At 42.0% G+C, this 24,877-nt stretch overlaps 1 protein-coding gene across 1 annotated transcript in view; it reads left to right on the top strand.

Moving 5' to 3' along the window:
- The window catches only part of LOC306743991 (ERC protein 2), a gene marked incomplete at both ends in the record, with an annotated part of 102,130 nt that extends 77,859 nt beyond the window's left edge, over positions 1 to 24,271 (top strand). Inside the window, 3 exons of the mRNA XM_079226550.1 lie at positions 16,010 to 16,157; positions 20,380 to 20,541; positions 24,245 to 24,271. Of these exons, the coding sequence (XP_079082676.1) occupies positions 16,010 to 16,157; positions 20,380 to 20,541; positions 24,245 to 24,271 (337 nt within the window). The remainder of the gene's footprint in view (positions 1 to 16,009; positions 16,158 to 20,379; positions 20,542 to 24,244) is intronic.
- Between the last annotated feature and the right edge of the window lie 606 nt (positions 24,272 to 24,877).

Raw genomic sequence — 24,877 nt, forward strand, 5'->3', positions numbered from 1 at the left:
ACACAGGAATCTTGCAGAGACAAAAAATGGCTAGAGGGAGTGTGAGCAAAAACAATGGCACGACTTTCAGGCCGTAGATGAAACACAGAATATACACAGTGTGTGTATGCGTGATTGAGAATGTGGCCATTCATGAATCTCTTGATATGAGGTATGTCTGGTGTAATTGAAGTCAAGATCAGAGAACTAAGGAATAAGCTCTGCCATTTCACCATACAATATTCAAAGCCCGAACAAGTCTTCACTGACATTACTGTAACCAAAACCCCAGTGATTTTTTACAAATATGTATACATTTCCGTTATTATGAAGTGTGAGGCATTTGGAAAGATGATGAGATTGACATTACTGTTACAGAGCATGTGGTGGTGTGTTTCCTTTCATTTCCGTCTGTGTTTACACTTAACCTGTAGCATCCATTGAAGCATTCTGCAACAGAAACCACACTTTTTCTCAGAGTCACAATTCAGTCAAACTGGAATGCAAAGACGTCATACATACAATCCAGGAATCAGTAGACCATACTCTTTCATTGGGAGCTGTTTTTCTAATATCCATCGAGAATAAATGTCTTAAATCTCTTTTGGTTATGATATCAAAGAACACTCCTTGCAACTTTTTCCCCTCATTATTATCTAATATATATCCTTTTTCTTAAAATACTGGCTGACAGGGTCTACCTCACTGATTTAATGGCAACCTATTATGGGATCTAAATACTATACAACGTCTTATAAACATGTTCATTAAACTGTAGTACCACTCACATGCCTGATAGTGAATAGTTTAACTTATTCAGAAAATAAGAACTGACTATACCTTGAGTCTCAACACACACACACACACACACACACACACACACACACACACACACACACACACACACACACACACACACACACACACACACACACACTCAATTAAAATAACATGCACTGACATATCTGACATGTCTCTGGTCCACTTATGCCATAGGTATCTGGGTTCAGCATTTACTGAAATCAAATGTATGTGTTTGGCCTTGGGTTACACACTCGATTGAATTAGAGAAATGGTGCGCGCACACTCACACACAGACACGCAAACACAGCCTCACAGGGACACAGATCTCTATTAAGTTAAAAAAGAGAGCTGAGTGTCTTCTTCCATTGCAGGGGCTTTTATGTGATAAGATCGGCTTGAGGTGCTCTCCTATGCAGGATTCCTGGGCACATCAAACAACAGTAAACCACATCACAGAGGCAGGAAGAGCTCAGCTCCATTAGCCAGCCCATAAAGAACATGTGTATGTGTAACAGGAGAGCTACGCAAGCCACTACAAAAGGTTTACACACACACAGGACAAACATACTAAGGTATGTAGTCCCCTGTCATACTCACAAGTTGGTGTGCAACATAAGTGTGTGCTCATTACGCACACTTATGTTTGCACACATACACATTGCAGTGTATGTGGTAGTATGGTGTGTATGGTCTAAGGAGGCAACAAGTATATGGACTATGAACATGACTATATATATATATATATATATATATATATATATATATATATATATATATATATATATATATATATATATATATACACACACACACACACACATCTAATTAGTACAATACAACTCTTCCAGTTACTTGATTCACTGGAATTAGAATACAGACTATGCACTTATACACACACACACACACACACACACACACACACACACACACACACACACACACACACACACACACACACACACTCATGTCGTAAGTATATGGTTCTGGCTTTATCATTATAATATAAACACTTTCTGCATTTATTCATTCCAATCAAGAGCATTTAAGTAATGCTCTGGTTTTCAAAAACTCGCACATGGGCAAGGCTGGAATAATGGCCTGGTAACTCAGTGACATGAAATATGAGGTATTCAGGAATTTGTTCGCTGGCCGGATTGCGATCATTAGCTTTATTAATACACAACTGTTACATTCCTCCAGCAAACACAACCTATCCAACCCCATCCTGTCCTCCATCACGTTTTTGCAAAAAGAGACATCTCTCATGAGGTGTTTAGTGACAAAAGGCCAAAGAGACACTGAAAGAGCAAGAGAGAGACAGGAAGACAAAGAGAGAGGAGGAAAGGGGTTTCGGGGGGCAGAGGGAGAGAGAGGTTGACCCAGATTGAGTTTACCAGTTTTTCTTACATTGATTTGAAACAGATCTTCACTGTGTGTGCTTTCCAAGCCACAAGCAGTGAGATATCACCCTCTACTCAGGCTCCAGAGGATCTGGTTCAACCTGGATGCCCATCACTCACTGTGACTGGCTTTGCTCTGATGTCTTAATCATCTACTGTGCAGAAGTGAGTCAAAAGCAAAGATGAGAAACATATAAATGGCATGTTTTAAACTGCACCAACCAATAGCATAAAGAGAAAGTAGGTGCATCGTGATGATGTGGATGGTGACAAATGTTTCCCAATGACAGAATGAAATGGAGATACAGGGCCCACCCGGCTCTCTGCTAAACCATCGTAATATGTATTAATCCAGTGGATTAGGCTGCCTGCTAGCATTACATGCATTCCCGTGCCAGTCAGCGATGTTCTGCCCACTGAGGTTAACATTTAATCCTGAAGATGACATATACACAAACAGTGTTATTGCCGCTGATGCCGCACAGGATGCCAGCGCAGAGGGAGCATGCAAATGTTGCTGAGACCGATATGCAAGTGTGTTTTGGGAATGGAGGCTCATGGTAGCACAAGCCTTGAAATGTGTGGTAGCGGAGAACGAGACGATGGCGAGGGGGAATCAGAGCTTGTTCAGAGTGAAGTTATGCACTATGGCAGGCCATAATTGCTTGCGGCTCCTGTTGTGTGTTTGGCTTTGTTTGAGCATGTCCAATATAACCAGTCATAGGGGAGCCTCTGCCAGAGCAAACACACAAACACAGCGCTGAACCATAGAGAAGGCTTTTATGGTGTTGAAGACTTCAGTAACACGACACCTAGGGCAAACACTAAGTAATAAAGCAATTGCAGCACATTGTTTAGATCCTTCTCCTGGCATGGTTTGTTTGTCAGACTCAGAGTGTCAGTGTCCTGACATCAGTGTCCTGACATGTCACTTTGGGAGCTTAGTGCATGATAAACATACATATACTATTCTGTGCATGCACATAAAGTAGACATGTGCAAAAACAGTACAAATGCAGCATCAACACTAAATGCATTTTTGCGCATACACAGAGACACAAGCCCACATGTATCTGCACGCACACCACACTGCAGACATCTCAACATGTCAGTCACCGTGTGTTTCGTGCCAGTGTTTCCCCAAACTTCTAAGCAGATTCCTGGTAGTCTGGCTGCATGACTGCAGATAAAAGAGCAATAAACATGTCTTTCTTGCTTACTAACTAACTTGTGTTCCTCACATGCTCGTCACCTTGTTTCAAAGTTGATGTTCTGAAATTTGCGTGTCAAAAGGTTTGTATGTGTGTCTGTACCCTTCCTAGCAGAGTCTATTTTGGATCCTCTGTAGCTCCGAGGTGGTCTCCAGCCCATCCTCTGCACAAAATAAGAGCTGATTGTTAATGCACACCCTGTCATCACAGTGTGGCTGTAAAATAAGCCCAGTCTTTTTGAGTTGTAAGTGGTGCAGACCTTTTCTTTTGACTCCCCCACATGACTGTGTGTGCCACTTTCTCTGAAATTCTGTCTTCCTGTATTATCTCAGCATGTTTCTACTTCAAAGTCCAGGAAACACACAAAAACACACCTGTACTCTCTCTGCTGTAACAGTTGCGGGAAACCTAACAACTCTGAAATAGACCATGTTCATACTATTTAGAACACACATATACAAATCTACAAATGCATATAGCCACAGCAGGGTCCAGGGTTGTGTCTTTATAGTCTAATCCTCACAATGTGAAAACATTCTGCATGAAGGTCAATGTTGTCATTTAGGCAAAATCTGAAAAGAACTCCACTTGAAGTCATTGTCACCTGCAAAATGGCATCGTCTGCTAAGATTATTAGTAGTAGAGAAAATAATAGAAGACAAAAAGGTGTAGTAAAGAATGCAAAGTACATTTGTTGTCAAACCAGAACTGGAAAACCGTTCCTTGGTTTTACATCAGTTTCACCTCAAATCAGAGCCTAAATTAGACCAAAAAGGTGCAAGTACCTTAATTCAGCAGTTGCATTACAGATTAAATTGGATAATGAGAAGGGATACTAAAGGCATTTTCACTGTAGTTTTCTCAGCATTTAGGTAGCGATGTGCTTGCATGGAGAGTTGCAAAGTAGTAGACATAGTCATCATGACGTCACCCATTGGTTTGTGGACTGACGTTTTGAAGACTCAAGTTCGGCGTTTGAGTTGTCGCCGTCTTGGCTTTTCGCAACCAGTGAAAGGAAGTGATCATATTTTAACTGCGAAGGAGGGACATAGAGACGCTGTATACAGCTCTGTTAGCAGTAGTGACTGTGATCAGTCAATCACAAGGTAGCCCACCCTAAAGCACACTGCGCTTTATGGTCTATTTGACTCTATTTGACATTAAATGAACATCATGTTGTATTCAAGAAGACTTGAAACTAGCGACTGAGACCATGATCTCATCTTCACAATGTTTACTGAGATAATACATTACATGAGAAGTAGGGTAATTTTCTCATAGACTTTCATACAATCTGACGTATTTTTTGAGTCACCCTCTGCTGGCCAGTAGAGAGAATGCACGTTTTAAGACACTTTCGCATAGACTTCACTCCGCCGCCGGTTGCCGTCTTAGTGCGCACCTAGACTCCCCAGGAGGTGGCGGTGCACAATAAAAAGTAAGGGTTCTCATGTGGACAAAAATTTTAAAGTGCCATTACTCAGTGCTGGTGAACAGCGGCCCATTTCAGGCACTGCCTAAAATGTACATTAATCCGGACAACAGAGACATCTTCTGCACTCCAGCTGTCTTAATGTTACTGTCACAAACAGTTCTTATATCAGTTCTTAAATTATTTCCGATCTTCAATAAAACAAATGAAACCATTTTTACAATGATGATTTGTAGATCAACATGATCATCTGGAGGTAAAGCCTCAAATGTATTTTAAATCTATACTTTTGTATATGTGTGTTTCTGACGCTCGCTTAGTCTTACCCGCAGTTCTCAGATGTCAGTGGAGCACATCTGTGTCTTTACACAGAACAGCACCATCGTAATACTCTTTACTGCCTGGTCACAGCATGCACACACACACAACACTCACACACATTGAGGCAGATGCATCAAGCCATGTCCCTCTCCTGCATATAAACACAAACACATGTATATAACCCTCTGAAGGATGTATTTTTTGTAGTGTACATTGCAGAACTTAAATCCCTACTGAAAACTCTGAGCATCATATTTACGTGACCACAGACAGAATATGAAAAAAAAAAAATCAACAACTCGTTCCCACACACACTTCTGTATGAAACCATAGCAAGGAAAATGACTGAGTGGAAGCCATTGTTAAAATGTGATGTAATCTACCAAGAGAGCTGGCTCGCTTGTATATGTGTGTGTTATCTATCTGGGTATCAGTGGGTCTGTCAGCAGCATCTGACTGCACACTACCACTGGTCTCTTTATTAAAAACCAGATGCATGCTGGAATCCATGCACAGGTGTGTGGGAAGGCCGGCTGAGCTCTTATCACAGTGCAGTACAGTCTGTGTTTATGTGTGAATGTGTCTGTGGCTCAGTGTTTGTAAGAGTATGCAGACAAAATAATAATAAAGGCAAAAGGAAACTGAACTATAGTAAGACAACCTGAAGCAAGCAGTTGAACGATGCAGGAACTCGTGTACTTGTTGCTACAATGATTACAAGGCAGACACTTTTGCCGTTTCATGCTGGCATGCTCGTGCACTAGTCCACGTGTTCGCGCTTGCAGCTTCAATTTTCATACCCTCGTAAAATGCATAAACACACACGCTTTCAAATATTCCATGAACAAGAAGTGCCATAATGACAAGAGCGCAGGTTGTTTCAATGTGTCCTCTTCACACGAAAGATATTCACAACCACTATACTTTACAAGTACGGGTATGTCTCTATTGGGAATTCACACCGAATGATGAACAAGCTAATGCAGTGACACAACCGGCTCAATGCACCAGAGGCGTGATCTGTCTACACTAGCTTCAACATACAAATTACCCAGATTATAGAGCGGTGTGGGTGTATATGTCTGTGTGTGTGTGTGTGCGTGTGAGCGAGAGAGAGTGTGTATGTGAGTGTGCATGTGTGTTCTTGCGTCTATCTTTGTGTGCACTTTGTCTGTTTGTGTTTATGTGAACGTGCTAAGATGTGTGTGTGCTTCCAAATGTGTGTATTAAATAGTGTGTTTTTTATCGGAAGGCCAGGTAGTAATCATGTTACGCTTTGATCCCATGATCCTCACTGATCTGTCTAAATATACAGCAGACCTGTCCGGACCTGGCAACAGCTTCTCTAATCAGCACCCTACCTAGACCACTGTGTGTGTGTGTGTGTGTGTGTGTGTGTGTGTGTGTGTGTGTGTGTGTGTGTGTGTGTGTGTGTGTGTGTGTGTGTGTGTGTGTGTGTGAGACAGAGATAGACTTTATGTCTGTCTCTTTATGTCTGCGTCTCTGTCCCTCTTGCATATTTTCTTGCTTTGAATATATTTTTCCCCTTACGCACTTTAAAGCTAGGCTAATGAAGTCTGTATAAGTTAGTATGTGGTCAGAGTGTTTGTCTAGCAGACTGTAAAGAAAGCATGTGTTTCCTGCGGCTTCAACACAAAGCAGAGCAGTTTGAGCCTTTTTTGTTTTACTTACATTTTACCATCCTTCATTAAAAGAAAACCAAATTAACCAAGGTTGGAATCACAGGATTGCTAATTATTAGCAGATGTGTATGCATGTGCATGCTCAATATATGTGGTAATGCAAGGACATGCAGTCTTGCACATGCAGTACATTTAATCAAACACTGCACTTGAGGATACTTACTTTAGTTACTGAAATATTCGACTCCACATTTCAATGGAAAATACTGTACTTTTTGATTCCACTACATTTATTTGACAGCTATAGTCAACCAGCTACTACTGTGCAACATTAAAAGGCTGGCTAAACAGTAATTTGTCTCATAAAAATGTAAAATAGAGTGCAGGACTTTACTTGCATTTTTACATTGTAGTATCATATTATCTATAAGTGGTAAACATTTTATAAATTTCACACAGGTGCACCTAATCAAAATTTGTTTCATCAAGTTATTTTCATTACAAACTGGTACCATACATAGCGGGTAAATGGGTGGATTACAAAGCATGACATAATATCTTATATATTATAAATAATATATGTGCACATTGTTTCTGGATATATGTTGCAGTAACTTTGGAAAAGAAAACATTTTACCACTTCATATAAAAAAAAAACCCCATCTCTCCCAACATTTGGTTACGGTTCAGGTTTCATTCCGTAAAATGAATGGGAACACACACAAGACATTGTGGGTATTGTAGTTTTCCGGGTATACAGTTTTTTAAAAAAGCTTTAAAAAGCTCATGTATCTGTGATTGGAAATAACTGTGATTGGCTGATGGAGTGTGGGGTGAATGTTAGTGTGACCTTGTGTGTCCTTTACACACTGACAGGAAATCAACTGGTCCAAGTTCCAAGGAAAGCTATAATTTTAAGAGTAATACAGGCCAAAGGAGCGTCCACACATCTCTCTCTCTCTCGTGCACACACACACACACGCACGCACACACACACACACACACACACAGACACACACACTTGGCTTGCACGGAGTTAAGTCCTAGTTGTGCTATAGTAACCACATTAATTGGGTTGTGTAATTGTCTGGCAAAGCATTGTGGGAAACAGCCCATACAGATCTGTCCCTTCACCTCAAACCACTTTTTAAACATGGACTCCCATCGTCATGACAGTGCTATCCAGGAAATTGCTGAACATGTGTGTATATATATATATATATATATATATATGTGTGTGTGTGTGTGTGTGTTATTCTGTGATCGACCATACGTGTGTATGTATGTATGTGTGTGTGTGAGTGTGTGTGTGTGTGTGTGTGTGTGTGTGTGTGTGTGTGTGTGTGTGTGTGTGTCTCCATGGCTCCTTTAAGGGAAGTGAGTGTGGTGGCCTCCCATTCCACCGCATGTCGGCTGTGGTTCAGCTGTGGTCCACCGCCAGGCCCTACATTTGGAGCACAGAGAAAATACACCAGGGGTACTTGCTCCCACAGTTTTCTGGACCCGTCTTTCATCGGTTTGTGTGCACTTGTGTATTTTGGGTGCACTTTTGTGTGTGTCCGCATGTGTAATACTGCGCCACTGTGATGTACTCTCTGCCCCTGATATTTTAAGGCTCTTTGGCCCCACGTCATGAGTGTGCGCTGTGTTTCCAGCCTGCAGTTGACCGTAGTGAGAGAACCCGTACAGAGGACAGGAAAGGCAGGAGGAATGGGGAGAGAGGAAAGCAAGGCGGGTAATTGAAGGGTTCAGGGTAATACTTAGGCCAAGGGTGGCTGTTTCAACGTGTTTGCATAACCTCCTTGAACTTAATATTTAGCCCCACTCCGGAGTGAGTATAGGGCCCGACAAAGCCAAATAGAGAATGATAGAGGTAGAGGGAAGTTGAATGACAGATAGAGAGAGAGGTTCAAGTCCAAAGCGGAGGTGATGCCATTCTCTCCTCCGATAAGAGGCTCCTCTCTTTGATTAGCAAAAGAAAGGGAGGAGAGACCCATTGTGGTAGCCTTCCTGTCCAAGAGCCTCTGATGGGCTGTGTTTGACAGAGAATTATTTTAATACGGTGGAACACACAAGACTATACAGAAGGTTTCTATTTCAAATGACGCAGCACAGAAGTCCTCCTGGTATTTTCAGTTTACATTACTGATAGTTTACAGCGCAGGCTTTACTGTAGCTGCTCTCACCCTGGTACAGAAAAGGACGGCAACGAATAATGCTCCTGTTTGTATCTAATATGAGATGTGCATCATGTTTTGCACTGGCACTTTGCAAATAAAGCTTACTTTGTTTTCATTGTTTCATTTCACATAGAGAGGCAATGAAAGTGAAAAAGTGTTGCATACCCTCAAAAGTGTATTACGGTATTAAATTATTAATTACATAATAATCAATAATTATTCTATTTAAGCAATTAATCTTTTTAGATGCGAAGACTTTCTGTTTTTCTTTGATTAAATTGATGAACACACAAAAAGGAATATCAATATGTTACATCAGACTGTAGGAAATCCTTTTAGGGTGTGTAGAAAAAAAATGTAGACTAAATTATTAATTAATAGTAAATAACTCATCAGTGTTTATACTGAGGCATTAGTGCTCTTTGTTAACATGATGCATATGTGTGCATGTTTCTTCTGCTCTGTGTGTGTGCATGTGCGGGTGCACGTGGGTGCGTGTGTTCTTACAGTAGTGTGACTGGAGCAGTGTTACTCATTCTGTGACCCTTACCTCTCTCAGATGACAGGGAGCTTTAAACAACCCAGCTGCTGTATGTGTGTGTGTCTGCCTGCGAGGCAGGGGAGCCCTACACGTGTGTGGTACAGTACAGCCCCCTGTCTCCTTTCTTGTGCCTTGGGGAGACATTGTCAGTCACCTGAGAGGCGATAAAGACAGAAAACAAACTTTAAGAGAACGGAGAGCTCTGCTCTAGTATCCCTGGAGGTTTAGGGTCAGGGCTCACTTTATTGGTTGAAGCTAGGTAGGCGGGCCTTGTGCCAGACAGCCCGGGAGATTGGCAGAGGCTGCGACTAATCTGATGTTTATTGTGTTTTTCTCGCATTGATGTTCAAGACCAAAGTTGCACACTAAAACGTACGCCCACACACGCACTCAAGCAAACACGGGCACAGATGGAGACACCCAAGTTTGTCCAAATGGGAAAGAGCTGTCGGTGACATCATAATCATCGCTGACATCCCACTAGGCCTGTTTATTTATCTATCCTGTTTTTACAACAACAGGAATCCACCCGACCCCTAGCTGATCCTCAGAAGGTGATGCAATGGAGCTGGAAGTGACTGAGGAGCCTTCAGTCGTTTTGTCAAAGCCAGAGCTTGAATACCTTCAACAGAGATTAATATCGATCTTCTCATCTCAGTCTTGAAAAGAAGGCAAAAAAATGACCTACAATAAATTTAAATGACATCCTTGTTTCTTTTAAATATCGTCTTTGTCTTTGATCTTCGTTTTGACAGAACATATAGAATGCTCTTTTCATCTTATTTGTCTGCTTTTACACACACACACGCACACACACACACACACACGCACACACACACACACGCACACACACACACACGCACACACACACACACACACACACACACACACACACACACACACACACACACACACACACACACACACAGCCACCTGGTTTCTCTCTGTTCCTCTCTGTCTGGGTCTCTCTATCTGTCTCCCCTCTCTCTGGCTGGAATGCAGCGGTGGCCGTCTGGTCCTGCTCATCTCGGGGAGCAGTCAGCCATCTCTCCTCGTCCCTGCTCCCACTCTAAACATTTGGCTAGTTTTGGCAGATTTGTTGATTTTTGTCCCCTCGTATTTTCCCTCTTGTTGCTGTAAAACTGATGCATACTCTTTCAATTAGACCACCCCTAACCCCCCCCACTTCCAGTCAGAGCACTAGTGTGGGAGTGGGGTTGAGCAGAGTAAGTGGGTTGTATATTTTATTAGTGAAGTGAAAACACACACAACCTGGCCCAGTTCTGGGAGAACCATCTGCTGTCATGGATTTTTCTTGGGAAGCACAGCTCAAGGTTTGCATGTAGTTTAGCGTTCTTGCTTGACGCTCATGATTAGCTTGTAATGTGTAATATAGCTGCTCAAGAGGAATATTGGAGTTGACATGCATTTTCAAACAAGACAGGCTTGCAAGATTTATTTGCAATGGGTATGGTTAAATCCTATCTTATCGATTAAAATGGGTAATAAGTGGCTTCAGGTTAGCAGCTATAGCTTAGTATGGAGCTAATCCTGCCAAAGGTAGCCAACATTTGGCTTTACCTAATAAATACAAAAAACACATTTAGAGCATAGATTTACCATCTGAATTGGCTTTGCATTACGTTTTCCAAATGAAGTCAGTGTTTTTTTTTTGTTGGAAATGGACATTTTCCGTACCTCCTCAGTTGTAAATAACACAGTGTTCCACTGGCCATAAATAATAGTGTCACTCAACCATGCCCCATTCTCATGTCCTCTGCTTGCTCTCACCACAGGCCTCTAGTACTGCTTAGCCAGGGGCCCTCGGCCGTGTGCCGCATCTTCACACTCACAATCAAGGAACGGCCATAAAATGCACATGGAATGTTCATGCAGAGCCGGACGGTTAAGTGGTTGAAGGGCATGATCACAAACTAGAAGACCTTATAATGGATGGTCTGGGAACAGATATTAGTGGGCTCCCCATGTTCTTGCTAACACAATACATTACACATGCACGTGAGGACATGAAAGCACAAATGTGTACAGACAGGCAAATGCACGCACACATATGTACTGCGCTTAGGGGCAGACAGTATTGATGGTTCCCTCGGGCATCACACGGACGCATCTGTTTCTGTCCCACTGACTCTCTATACTCATAATTTCAAGTAAGTCATAACACAAATTATAAACACATATCCCTCAACCGTGACGCCTAGGAATAACAACATGGAGTGCTCTGCGCTGATTTAGGGTAGGCTGGGACTCTTAAATCTTTACCGTTGCTCTTTTCTTCCCTTCCTCCTCTCCTTTTCTTCCCTCTTTTCTGTCTCATGCAGCACAGGTGGCAGTCACTCTTGTCAAACACATACTTTCCTCTCTTCTACTGCCTTCATCTCTTTCCATTTTTTTTCTTTAACCCTTGGTTCTTGCCGCGCTTTCTCTCCTCCTTCCCAGCTACAGTCTGCCTCCCCTAACATCTTTGAATTAGTTTTTTGCAAATGTATGCATTTGTGTTTACTCTTGACCCCATCTTAACCCCTCGTCACCCAGAAATCTGTCTGGTCCCATCTGCCCTGTGACATCACAGCCCTTCGACAGCAGCCCCACCTCAAAGATGTTTTCATCAAAGTCTTCTCTCCTCATGTTTCATTCTTTTGTCTCCAATTATCTTCTCCCGCCTCACATCTCCTTCCCCTTCTCTTATTCCACTCTGCATTCCAGTTTATCTTTCCGTATCGTCTCTGCAGAGCCCCCCTCCCCTCCCTCCCGCCTTTCCTCTCACCTCTCATCGCATGGTCATGTACTTTAGCCATCCATCTCCTACCTCTGTAGATCCAAATGTCTCAATATGTCCCAGGGACCATGAAGGTTCAATTGGAATCACATGTTGTAGTTGAGCTGAGAATTTCAGTCCCGCCTATGCTTTTTCACAGCCTTGCATGCTCACGCTATACTAATTTATCCTCCTAAAAGTATATAGAAGGAATGTTATGTGAGGAATATATATACTGTATAAAATACTGATACCTCATAAAGAAGTACACAAGATTTTTAGCGTGAGATCCAGCAGCAGGATGTATTTGTCTTTTTATAGGAGTGCCTTATGACTTTTCAGTGCATGGGGTCTGACTTTTATGAAGACTAATCACACGTTTGTCATAAAAAAACATTTAATTGCCGCCTCTTTCAATCGGAAAAAAAATAAAGATAATCCTTTGTTTGTCCGGGACTTGCCAAGTCTAAGTTAAGCAAGGAGTGAGAAAAGAGAAGAGGTTCACCCACTTAAGACCAGCAAGCCGATACAGTGAAAGCATTTGTCTTTGTGTGTGTGTGTGTGTGTGTGTGTGTGTGTGTGTGTGTGTGTGTGTGTGTGTGTGTGTGTGTGTGTGTGTGTGTGTGTGTGTGTGATAGATGAATCCTGTCTGCTAGTTTCATGTACATTGCAAGTGCGTAAAAAACAACTACGGTCAAATGACCACTCAAATTAGATATGATTAAATACTCCACTGTAATTCAGGTTCAAAGACTGTAAGTAATACTAATCAGGAGACACAACCAGGCACACACACTCACTGATTGAGGATGTGGGAGACACATGGCTAATCATAATAATGCCCCCCTTTTTATTGTTTTAGGAAGCCATCACTCAGTAGAATCCTGAAGCACAACTCAAAGAGCACCCACAGAGAGACAGCTCTGTAATCTACTGTGTTAATTTGGAGGCTGGAAGGGATTTCGCTTGCACTGAAGCTTGGCAGCCACCTTGGTTCGTAGGTTTCATTTAGTGGGACTGAGAACATCTCAGGGTCAATAATAATAATTTTCATTTTGAAAGCCTGTACCTAGGGAGTGCAGGTGTGATGGATGTGACAGCCATGCATTCACAGACAGCAGCACACATTCTGTCATAAAAAGACAACGTAATACTTTTGGGTGTTGCTTCCTTGTCGAGATCTGCAATTGCTGCAATGCCACTACAATGTCAGAATGTAGAGCAACAGCTTGGGTTTTGTGTATGGCTTGTTTCTTAGCTGGTTTAAGTCTGCAGGACTTGCTGGAAACAACAAAGGCATCACATCATTTTTTTTGGGGGGGGGGAAGTAATCAAACACCAGCACTGTGTCTTTAATCAGTTGAGTCCTTCATAAAGTGACTGTGCTCATCTGAAAAAGATGAATTTTTGTTTGGCTTTTTTTAGATGAGATGAGTTCACTTGTCACTGCACTCAACCAAGTAGGCCCTGCACTTAATGCATAACCCACTTAGATTGTCTAATTATTTCCCAAATGTTGTTCTATTCCCAATGGTATGTTTTTTTCTGCTCAGTGTCCTGTTATTGTGTGTGTATTAACAGTCAAATACTAACCTAGACACAGTTCTCAAGCTGTGTTTGCATACAGTCAATGCTAAAAGAGGAAACGTTGACTATAAGACTATTAGGATTTGGCCTGTTGGAGTTCCCCTGTCTGGCAGTGTGCTGTAAAGATGACAATCCTGCGAGTAGGGCTGTTAATCTGATACATTGTTTATGAGCAATGACACAATGTGCTGCATTCCTTGCCCATATATGACTCTGTGCATCACCTCTTTACTCTTTTGAAACAGCCAAAGATACACGATAGGAACTACAATTTCCACTGTGCCATACATTAAAGTGTAAAGTTCTTCATTGGGTTTGTAAACCATGGATATAAAACTGGGTGTGGAGGGATTTAGAAATCTGTGATGATTTTGTTTAATTTGTGAATTTCTTGATGGGATGTTGATTTTTTTACTGTAATTCCTTGCCCCATTTTTACATTGTGAATGTACAGGTCAAGCAGAAAAACCTGCAGTCTAAAGCACATGCTCCTGTACAAGTCCAATGTGTGTGTGTGTGTGTGTGTGTGTGTGTGTGTGTGTGTGTGTGTGTGTGTGTGTGTGTGTGTGTGTGTGTGTGTGTCCGTTCATGTTCCCATTACAGTGAGCATTAAAAGGAATAACAGTAGAGGTGTTGGGAGACGAAAAGTGTCCCGTTGGTCCTGCTCTGTGATTAATGGTGTGATAAGTTGCTCCGATCCATGTCAGAACCCACATGCATGCACTCACAAATCCATGCACAACATGCAAACACACACTTGAGCACACACAAAAACACACAAAGGCCTATTAATGGCCTTGAATGGGAGAATACAGATGCGCCGTGTAGATAATTGTACTAAAAACACAAAATGTGGAGTCCCGGGCCAGCAGGACTTCATTCTGAGTACAGCATGTTTATTTTTGCAATTGAGTTATTTCTGCAGGGACTTAAATCATGGAATAAAAACACTCCAAATGTAGGTCAATTTTTAATCAAGCCCAAAGTGTATTTCAAATCCATACCTCCTCCTCTTCCTTTACCTCTCACCTCACCTCACACAAACCCAAACATTATACCTTACCATGCTCCTAATTTCAAATGTGATTTAGGAGTCTGGCGTTCGGCCACTTTATGTTGGGCCAACTTAAAATATCTTAGTAGTCTGTTTGAGACATCTGCAATTGACATTCAGATGAACTAAGGCTGAATGTAGAGATGATGAACCATTCATGAATTGACTTATAGTCTACTGTACACATAAATGTGTGTTCTCTTTTTGTGTCTCCTGGTTTTTTTTAATCATATTTTTACAGAATGCCTTGGGTCAATGGTCATAGTATAGGAGGGGTTTACTGTATATCTGTATTTCTGACTATCTGTGATAATATATTTGTGTATGTGCGTGTGTTTACAAAAGTGGAATGTATGTGTGGATTTACAACATCCTGCTTGATGACGACAATAGTCATCATTTAACAGCTCTAAAGACTCAGACTGTTCTGGATGGGTTACGCAAGGCGTTCTCTTGAGTCCTGAGGGTTTACATTTGTACGTCATTTGGGTGTGTGTGTATGTGTGTGTGTGTGTGTGTGTGTGTGTGTGTGTGTGGGAGTGGGAGTGTGATGAAGCTCACTGGTATGTTTTCTCTGCACCTGTAGACAGTTGTTTGTTGCCACCCCCGTCCGTATACACACTCACAGACACACACACACTGTTGTAACCAGTGGTGACAGGGGAAATATGTCATATCCTCCTTAGCCTACTCTATTAGACTCCATTACACTATTACATGTCCATGAGTCACACTGAGGTACCACTAATACAGCACTTAGCAGACCACTTCAAAGATGTGTGCCTCTTTTCTGTGGAATCTCTGTCGGAGTTTAAGGAGCTCTGGAATGAGTGACTTTGCTCTGACATCTGTAATTCGTACAAGAACCCACAGCTGCAGATGTGGGTGCTGTGTATCTGTGTCTCTGTGCTGTCTACCTGTCTTTGTTCTGACTACAGAACATATTTTTACGTTCCAATTTCTTATCTTTATTTTAGAAATACATATTAATATATTTTTATTTCATATTTGTCCATTTACAATAACATTCCTTCTTTCCTGTTGCTTCTTTCCAAATGTCCCACTCTCATCCCCTTAGGCAGCAGGCTTTGCTGGCAGCCATCAGTGAGAAGGATGCTAACATTGCCCTGCTGGAGTTATCCTCCTCCAAAAGGAAAAAATCCCAGGAAGAAGTGATGGCCCTGAAGAGAGAGAAAGACAAACTCATGCACCAGCTCAAACAGCAGGTACATCCACCACACGTGACCACCAAGCTATTTATGTGTGCATATAAAGGATGAATTAAATTTACAGCACTCTTGGTCTAAGAGGTTGACTGGCCCGCACATGAAACAAATGGAGCCTGGCCTTGCGGTCACCGTTTAGGACATGCGAATCAAAGCAGCACTACAAATTCAAACCTGCTGCCGACGATGAAGCTTTGCCTGCACTAAAACAGCCTCATGGGCAGACGGTTGAACTTTAAAACTAGGAACAGATAGAGGTTAATAATCCGTGGTAGTTAACAGAGTAGACTTCCCCCCCTCAAACCACATTTACTGTGTTCAGTCACCATAAACCAAGCCAGTCAAGCGGAAGCTGTGATTCCAAATCCAGGCACAGTAACACACGATGAAAACCCTTTTCTTTACAATCATGTTGCAATCAGAGTCATTAGATGCTCTCACGTTGCAGATGTTTGTGTTATTGATGAATCACTGGCGGACTTTTATTTCTCACATCTTCTGGTCAAACAGACCTAATTCCCAGAATACACACCAACATACTAACACACATACACCTATTTCCCATATTGTCCTGGCTCTCAATATAACTTAAGGCAGATGAAGGTATGTCTGTCATTAAGGTCTGGTCAGACCACATCAGTGACTGAGCTAATGTGAATGCTAACAATAATGAGCCAACAGCAGGGAGTCTACATATATTGTCTCCTGAGTCACAGGGGCTTCTGGGAAAACATGGTGCGCTTAAAAGTCAACAGATGCAGTGGTTGGGTGTGCATTTTAGTGCGGACTTATATTTGTGTTTGTGTCTCATAAACGGTAAACAGTTTCTAGGGGGTGCAATTCCATTTGAGGAATTTCAAGGAAAGCTTATTATCTATTTATCGCCATTGGATGCGTCATGTTTTCCCCTTTGGGTAACCAGCAGTTAAAGTCCACCTGATGATGTGATGAGCTCTAATTGCAGCGACGGGCCTCCGGGCCTGGAGCAGAGGAGAGGAAAAAAAAAAGAGAGGTTGAGATGGGAAAAGGGAGGAATGAGCAGCCTATAAACTTTCTTTGTGTCCTCTTTCTCATAAATGTGGGCATATTTTTTTTTTAGAAAGTCTTCAGGCAAACCATGCATATACATCCATGTTAACGCTACTGCTAAGTTCAACGCTGTACCAGTCAGTGCTAAGACTATTCATGTTATGGAGGTTGTAAGGTAAGTTGTACGTATAAGGAGTCAGAATGAGCTCTCTGGTGGTTATATTGTTCAACATGACCCATTGGCACACATATCAGCATAGGTTGCCTTCCTTAGGTCCACAACAGCCAATGGCGGAAGGAAACTGATCAGGAAATGCCAAAGAATTATGGGACTCTGAGTCTCACAAGAGAAAGCTGATATGTAGACAGCAGATAGATTTACAGATAGCAGTTCCCTGTTTGACCTCCCCACATCCCTCTTTTGGAAGATCTTGTGTGTGTGTGTGTGTGTGTGTGTGTGTGTGTGTGTGTGTGTGTGTGTGTGTGTGTGCGTGTGTGCGTGCGTGCGTGCGTGCGTGTGTGTGTGTGTGTGTGTGTGTGTGTGCCTAAAGCCTGCGGTCTAAGACAAACTTTTCTTTCTCAGACAGTTTGCTTCCCTTTGAGGCATAGGCCTTCCTTGGCACACACACACACACACACACACACACACACACACACACACACACACACACACACACACATGAAGAGTGTGGAAAAAAGATGGATTTGGAATCCCTAAAAGGTGTACCATTTTTCTGTGACTCTTTTTTCCCTTTCTCTCTCTCCCTCCCTCTCTGCCTCTCTTTCTTGGATGCACAAGAGGATCCATCCTCTCTCTATGCTGCAAAGACAGCTTGTGTGTTCTTAGAGGTGTGCCATTTAGAACGACTGATGTAAAACAATCTGCCTGCTTGGTCTCTGTGTTACTCAGTTTTTTTGACAATGTTACACGCACAGAAACACACACACAGATACTTGATTAAAGAAGTGTGTATAAGTGTTGAGAAAATTCTGCAGACTTTACCCAACTGTGTGTTTAAGGACTTCCTTGTCAGCCTCCTGTGTCCATTTGTGTTAAAACAGCTCAGCTCTAATCAGGACAGGCTTGTGATTTATAGATGGCTTGGATTGAGGTTTGGGATGCAGCTGTGAGCACAGCAGGGGGATCATCACTGCCATGTTTACGCCAGCAGCTGCACTTTGATACACATGCAGAGACCACTCACTGCAAACACACCGTACAGACCAAATCTGTTATGGTTAGAGATGTCAATGAAAACTCTCCTCTCCCAGCAGTGGCACCTGTGTCTATTCCAGGCTGCCTGATCTACAAGCAGGCCTGGAGGCCATTACTGAGCTGTTTACTCTGCAAAGTTCCTAATTAACACTAATTAAAACGCACAACCCAGCACACTGACATTTTATATGCACTCACCTTCTTCGCACAGGCATACAGGAATATGTGTGTAAGAAGAGAGTGGATGTATGTATTTTTGCGCGTGTGTGTGTGTCCGTTTGAATAAACTGGATGGCCACATGTGGGCTGTCCTGACCACACACAGTGAGATTCTTCCAGAAGCAATTCATCACATCATTCAATTGTGTTTTTGTCCCAGGTCATTAAATGTTAACTACATGCTCACACACACTCAAACACACACAAGCGTGCGCACGTGCACACACACACACACGCACACACACACACAAGCGTGTGCACGCGCACACACACATACTCACAAACTCATACATATATGCAAACACATTCCAGGACATTTGGCATCTCATCCTACCAAATATGGTTGTAATTACATGAACAGGAACAAGTAATATGGTTCTTATTAGATTAGCAACAAAGACTAAACACACATTAGCCTTTTTGACCCTCAGCTACTAATTCGTTTTGAAAATATTTCTCTATGGAAGCACCTACAGCGTGTACTGTGTTGCAGTACAGTAGTTACATCAGCTGCACGGTATATGATAGTAATTGTCCTCACCTTAATGACAGGTGTCAGCTCTGTAGCCAGCCCCACCCAGTCACACCTGCTAGTGTCAACACCTGAGGTCACAGAGGGCCGGCCATACACCTCAACCTAGCTTTTAACTGATCTAACCACTGGTCTGGTGTCTCTCTTGTCTGGGCCCTCCTACATCCCTCACTCTTCATCTCTGTCTCTCTCTTTCCCTCTCACCATGTTATCGGTGTTCTCGCCTTATCTAACCAGCTCTTCTCCAATTTAAGCTAATTGCTAACCTCTTTAATACTAGCCACATCCTTTCCTGTGATCCTGACTGGCTCGTTTCCTCAGTCATTAGGACTCAGCGCCTTATCTCAGCAGCGATGTCTCCAGGCCGCTTACTGCTGTAACACCATCTCCCTCCTATCTTCCCAGCTGACTCAGGCTTCTTGTCTCTTCCTGCCATGTCTGTCTCTCATTTACACAAAGAAAGCTGCAACATTTGGATGAGAGATGTTTGCATGTCTTTCCTTCGAATTATCTTCTTCCCAAACACAATATCACCTCCCGCTCTGCTGTCATAGCCTCCCTTAGGGGATGTTTGTGCAGTTAAGAGAATAAAGCTGAGCCTGTCAATATATCTGCACCCACTATGTCTCTGTCTATCTCCCAGACAACTGGTCTCAATAGAGTTCAGCTGATTGTTAACGTTAGTCATCCCATGCTGTTATCTCTCTCCAAAGCAGCAATGTTGGCAAGATGAAAGCCTCTGCATATGCATACAGATGCACAGACACAAACAAAAGACACATAGTATTGCTTACCAATTTAAAGGCATGCAGAAAAAATACATATTTGAGAGAAACTTTAATCAATGACATCTAAAATTATGTTGCTTCACCCGAGCCAGAACGCCTGTGGCCTTAGGCTCCATAAAACACTCACTAACTGTCCTTACTAAAATTCGTCTAATCCAATTAAATGATAATCTGCAATACAGATGACATTTTACAGACTTACAATACTTTCATCAGGCACTCCGACTCCCTCAATTTATGACCTGTCAAGTGATGTTAGCAGCACTGTTTTTATCCTCTTCGATGGCTTTCAACATGATTTACCCATCCAAGAATTTCCTCAGCCTAATCATTCTAAGACCCCGGGAACATTTTTAAGGAACAAATAAAAGGCCTTGTGTACGCGTGTTATAATTGTGCGTTGTAAATTTTCTTGCTTATCTCCTTTTTTTTTGGCAGACTCAGAGCAGAATGAAGCTGATAGCGGATAACTACGAGGAAGAGCACATTCACCCTCAACATCATCCTCACCATTCTCACCACTTGCATCCAGTAAACATGCATCACCGAAGCCTGCCAAGAGGGCCCCCCCATGCCAACCATCGACCCCCTATGGACCAGGTCAATATGAATGTGGACGAACACACACACAGACACACACCAACACCCACTAGTTTGAACTTGTTTACACAAGGGGACATGTTTTGGCTCTCATCTTCATGCTTTTTTAAGTTGGTGCAATTTCATATTTGTCATCTCCACCACCAGTCAGTTGTGGTCAGAGTCGGCTGCATAAAATTTCCCTTCTCTCTTCTCGTCTGTCTGTTCTCTCTCAACCCCATTAGTTCCTGCCAAGTCAGTTATTCATATCATTTAGATAAGAGGCCTGAAGGGAAAAGCTGCCAAATGAGAGTTTTTGATCGATAGGATTTGTGTGTGAGATTAGTATATACATCATTCATCTCATATGAGCTCTCTCTCTGAGTATCAAATACAGACTGCCTTCAGGACAAACTTAATGTGTCTGTTTGAAGAGAGCTGAAGAGAACTGTTGTTGTCATCAGCACAACGTGTTTGAGTGTTTGGGTGAGCGTGCATGCATCCAAGTGTTCACACTGTAGGCGTGTGCATGCCTGTACGTGTGTGTGTTCAGATGCACATGGAGGTGCACACCTGAGTCTTTGTTGATACAATGTACCCAGATTAAATCGCTAACAAGGAAGGCAATCTTCAAAGAAAGACAGATGATTTCAGCGTCATTCCATTAGCTAATAAAAGCTTTTAGTTATTTTAATGCAATATAAACTAATCAAAGCTCTATTGTTGTCAAGACGTTGTGATTGGGGGGATTCCAAACTAGGAAGATGAAGTGTGTGTGTGTGTGTGTGTGTGTATGTGTGTGTGTGTGTGTGTGTGTGTGTGTGTGTGTGTGTGTGTGTGTGTATATATATGTAATGTTTGGGGATTTCCCAAATTTCCACTTCAGTTCTATCTGATATGGACTATTATATGTTTCTAGACATTATGAATGTTTCTGAAACTGCTGCCTAAACTGGAGTAAAACATGCAATGGGGATCCCTACACACACACATGTATAAAAGCACACAATCATATACATGCATTACCCCACACATGGTAATATGTAAGGAGGGAACATTTCATCCTTTTCAATGACATAATTAATCTAATTTTGACGCTTTTTGTGGCATATGCTTGGGTTTATTGAAGTCTAAAGTGGGCAAGTGAATGGCATTGAACATAGTTTAACACTTGAAACCACATTTGAATTCTATAAGGACCACTTTAAAATTTTAGCTGTATAGTCATTAGGTTATATTATGTTTTGGCTTGCCAAAATGATATTATCAAGCTATCACGCTCCTGCTTTGTTCTATTGTATTGCAGAATACTTTGCAACCAGGGTAGGCTCCATATTATAAAGTTAGCTGCAGGGGGTCACTTTTTAGTATCACACATTGCTATCCTTTACTTTGCACTTGTAAATATCTTTCCTTCGATATGGCTAACCGGCACTTTATTACTGCAGCAGGGTTTATAGTGTTTTCCATATGAAACAATAGCGCTTTGCAAGTGATATTTTAACTTTTTAAGTTGGACTGAAAAGCCTAGAAAATAAAGTATTATTGGGGTTGCTGGGAAATCTTGTTGAGAATGCAGGGAGTAACAAAATAACTCTGGACCGATTGTCTGAATTATTCTTTCTAATCTATTATTCTTTCTATTCAAATTGTTATGTCTATGAAATGGAACTGCGATGGCTCTCACTTTGTATGCAAAATTTGGAGGAACAATTCATTTCAAATTGCTTTTAAAAGGGGACAACAATAGAAGTAGATTAAGCATAGGTTTGATACAAGACAATGCCTACAAATGTGTACATTTGCAAATAGTGTATATTTAGTCTAGTCTGCTGAAACATTGCATAGGAACCAAATGTCACGCTTCAGAAAAATCTGAGCCATGAGCCAATAACCTTATGGCTTTTCCTCATATCTGATCCTTGTCCTCATGGGGACATTCGGCAGAGGTCACAGCAAGTGTGTGTGTGTGTGTGTGTGTGTGTGTGTGTGTGTGTGTGTGTGTGTGTGTGTGTGTGTGTGTGTGTGTGTGTGTGTTTGTTTGTGCACTGCTGGGGGATGTCAGGTAACACGTGATTCCAAATGTGACTAATTACACTAATTGTTTTTCCTAAACACTGCCTTCTATTGCTCTCATTTTTTCTATAATTTTTCATGTAATATTTATTAAGTATTTTTTTCACAAACATCTTTTCTCTCCATGCCTCCATGTCTTTCCTTCAGTCCTTTCTCCCACCATCTTTCCAAATTCAAATGTGGCCAGTGGTTCAGTTCATTGCCTGGTCCGGGAACACCACTTGAAGGATGATTGATGATAATAATGATGATGATGAGGGTCTGCACACTCACCATGCAGACCGCAATGCCATTCCAGCTAGTGCTCTGAATAACATAACAGTGACCAAACATACTTTTTTTTGCATTTGCCCAAACACAGACATGTAGACACCACATGAATACCCAGCTGGCACTTTTAAGAATCATGAGCACAAATGCATGCAGTGGAATAGAGAACACACAAACATGGGATAGACTTCAAGGTTTTCCATGGAGCCAAACCACATGTCATTCAAAGCTCATTTCTACGACTAGTGAGCCCGTCCCAATCCTCTAACTATACTCCCTGTCCTCTACTTAATCTGTGATGGACTTTCTCTGAGGACAGGTGAAATCTAATCAGAGGAGACAAGCACAGGAAGTGGATTTCGTCTCTTGAGATGCACCCCAGGCCTGTGTCTCAGCATGGAGTGTGTGCAGTTTGACTGGCATGTTGTGTTCACATTGTTCTCATTTAGCCATGCCAGCACTACTGCCAGATACTTGGCAGCAGCCTCGGAAGGAAATCAAAAACAGCAAGTGTTTATCAGAGACAGAATTATACAACCTTTTCTTTTGGGTTGTTGCTCTTTTCTTCTAAGCCGTAACATGCTGCCTGCTTCAGGTTTATGAGAAGTAGCATATGGTATTTGGCCTGTTTGTGTGTATGTGTGTGTGTATTTAACCTGGCAGAATGAGTGGTTATAAGCTTGGCTCTGTTTACAGGGCCTGTCACAGCCATTAACTGCATGTTAGCATTTAGCATCTAGCATGTTCCATTGAAAGGCTGTTACATCTATAGCTTAGCTGCTTAGGTGTCGCCTACTGAGTTTACCGAGCTTGTCACAACCACTCAGTCCAACCAAAGCCGCTGTGGACTGCAGCCAGGGCCCTTGTTTTTTTTTTGCTCTTGTTTAGCATATACTCAACTTTGCTGTAGCCTAGTTAAGCATTATTCAGGCAAGAGCTTGGCTATACTGAGCTGCCAGCTCATGCTAACCATTGTAATGTTAGTGTCTGAGTGAATTAGCCTTCCTGTTAGCAGGGCTCTTGTCTGCACAGTTTCAGCCCCAAGGAAACCCCTTATGTGTTTAGTTATGTGGTTCCTAACAATCACACTGAGGAAAGCATTTTATGATATCATACACAACTTTTTCTGAATGAGGACCATGAACAGGAGTGTTTTGATAACAATTCACAGGTTAGGTGAACCATACAATTAGTCAATTAGCGTCTACATGTAAAGACATAACCAGTGGGCCAGAGTTTGTACATTTAATGGCTTGGTCCAAAATTAAGCTATTTTCTGCCACATACATGCCATTTTTTGAGACATTGGACATAAAGTACTGATGGTTTATGGATTTATAATGATGATGATGCATGTTTTCCATGTTTTTCCTGATAGGACGATGAAGAGGGAATATGGGCATGATGACCATCTTCATGGAAACCCTGCATCCATTTGTCCACAGTGAGTTTATATTGGACAGCTATTGTACATTTTTTCTACAAATTTTAGAGTGAATGCAGTCTTTGCCAGGGTGTAGTACTGTATATCAGCTCCAGCTATTTTAATGATCCTCTACACAATAGGCTTCTTCAGTGGGCTCGAGTAACCATTAGCAATCGATGGCACCACAATAACCACAGCATTACCCAAGTCTGACAGAAGAGAGTGTAATAGAAACCGGCTCCTATTCCCGTTGCTTATGAATTCCAGTCAACTAAAGCCTCAGTTGATTCAAAGGTTTATGGCTGTCTTTCTATGAAGTGCTCATATGCTGGTTGTGCCGCATGCTGTGCGTGCACTCTGTGGCTATAGGTAACTGTGTGGTATTAGACCAATACAAACCCAGCAGCCTAAAGTGAGCATACCAGGGCCCATAGGTGATAAAAACGACATAATGAGAAAAACCAGATATGGACGGGTCTCCCCCTCCCCAACATTTTTTCAGTCATAGTTTTACCGCATTGCCCCACCCTATTGGTGCCAGTGTGTGGAGTAATTAATACAATACAACACAGAGCAGTCATGAAA

The sequence above is a fragment of the Taurulus bubalis genome (assembly GCF_910589615.1).
Source record: "Taurulus bubalis genome assembly, chromosome: 11".
Classification (NCBI taxonomy): domain Eukaryota; kingdom Metazoa; phylum Chordata; class Actinopteri; order Perciformes; family Cottidae; genus Taurulus; species Taurulus bubalis.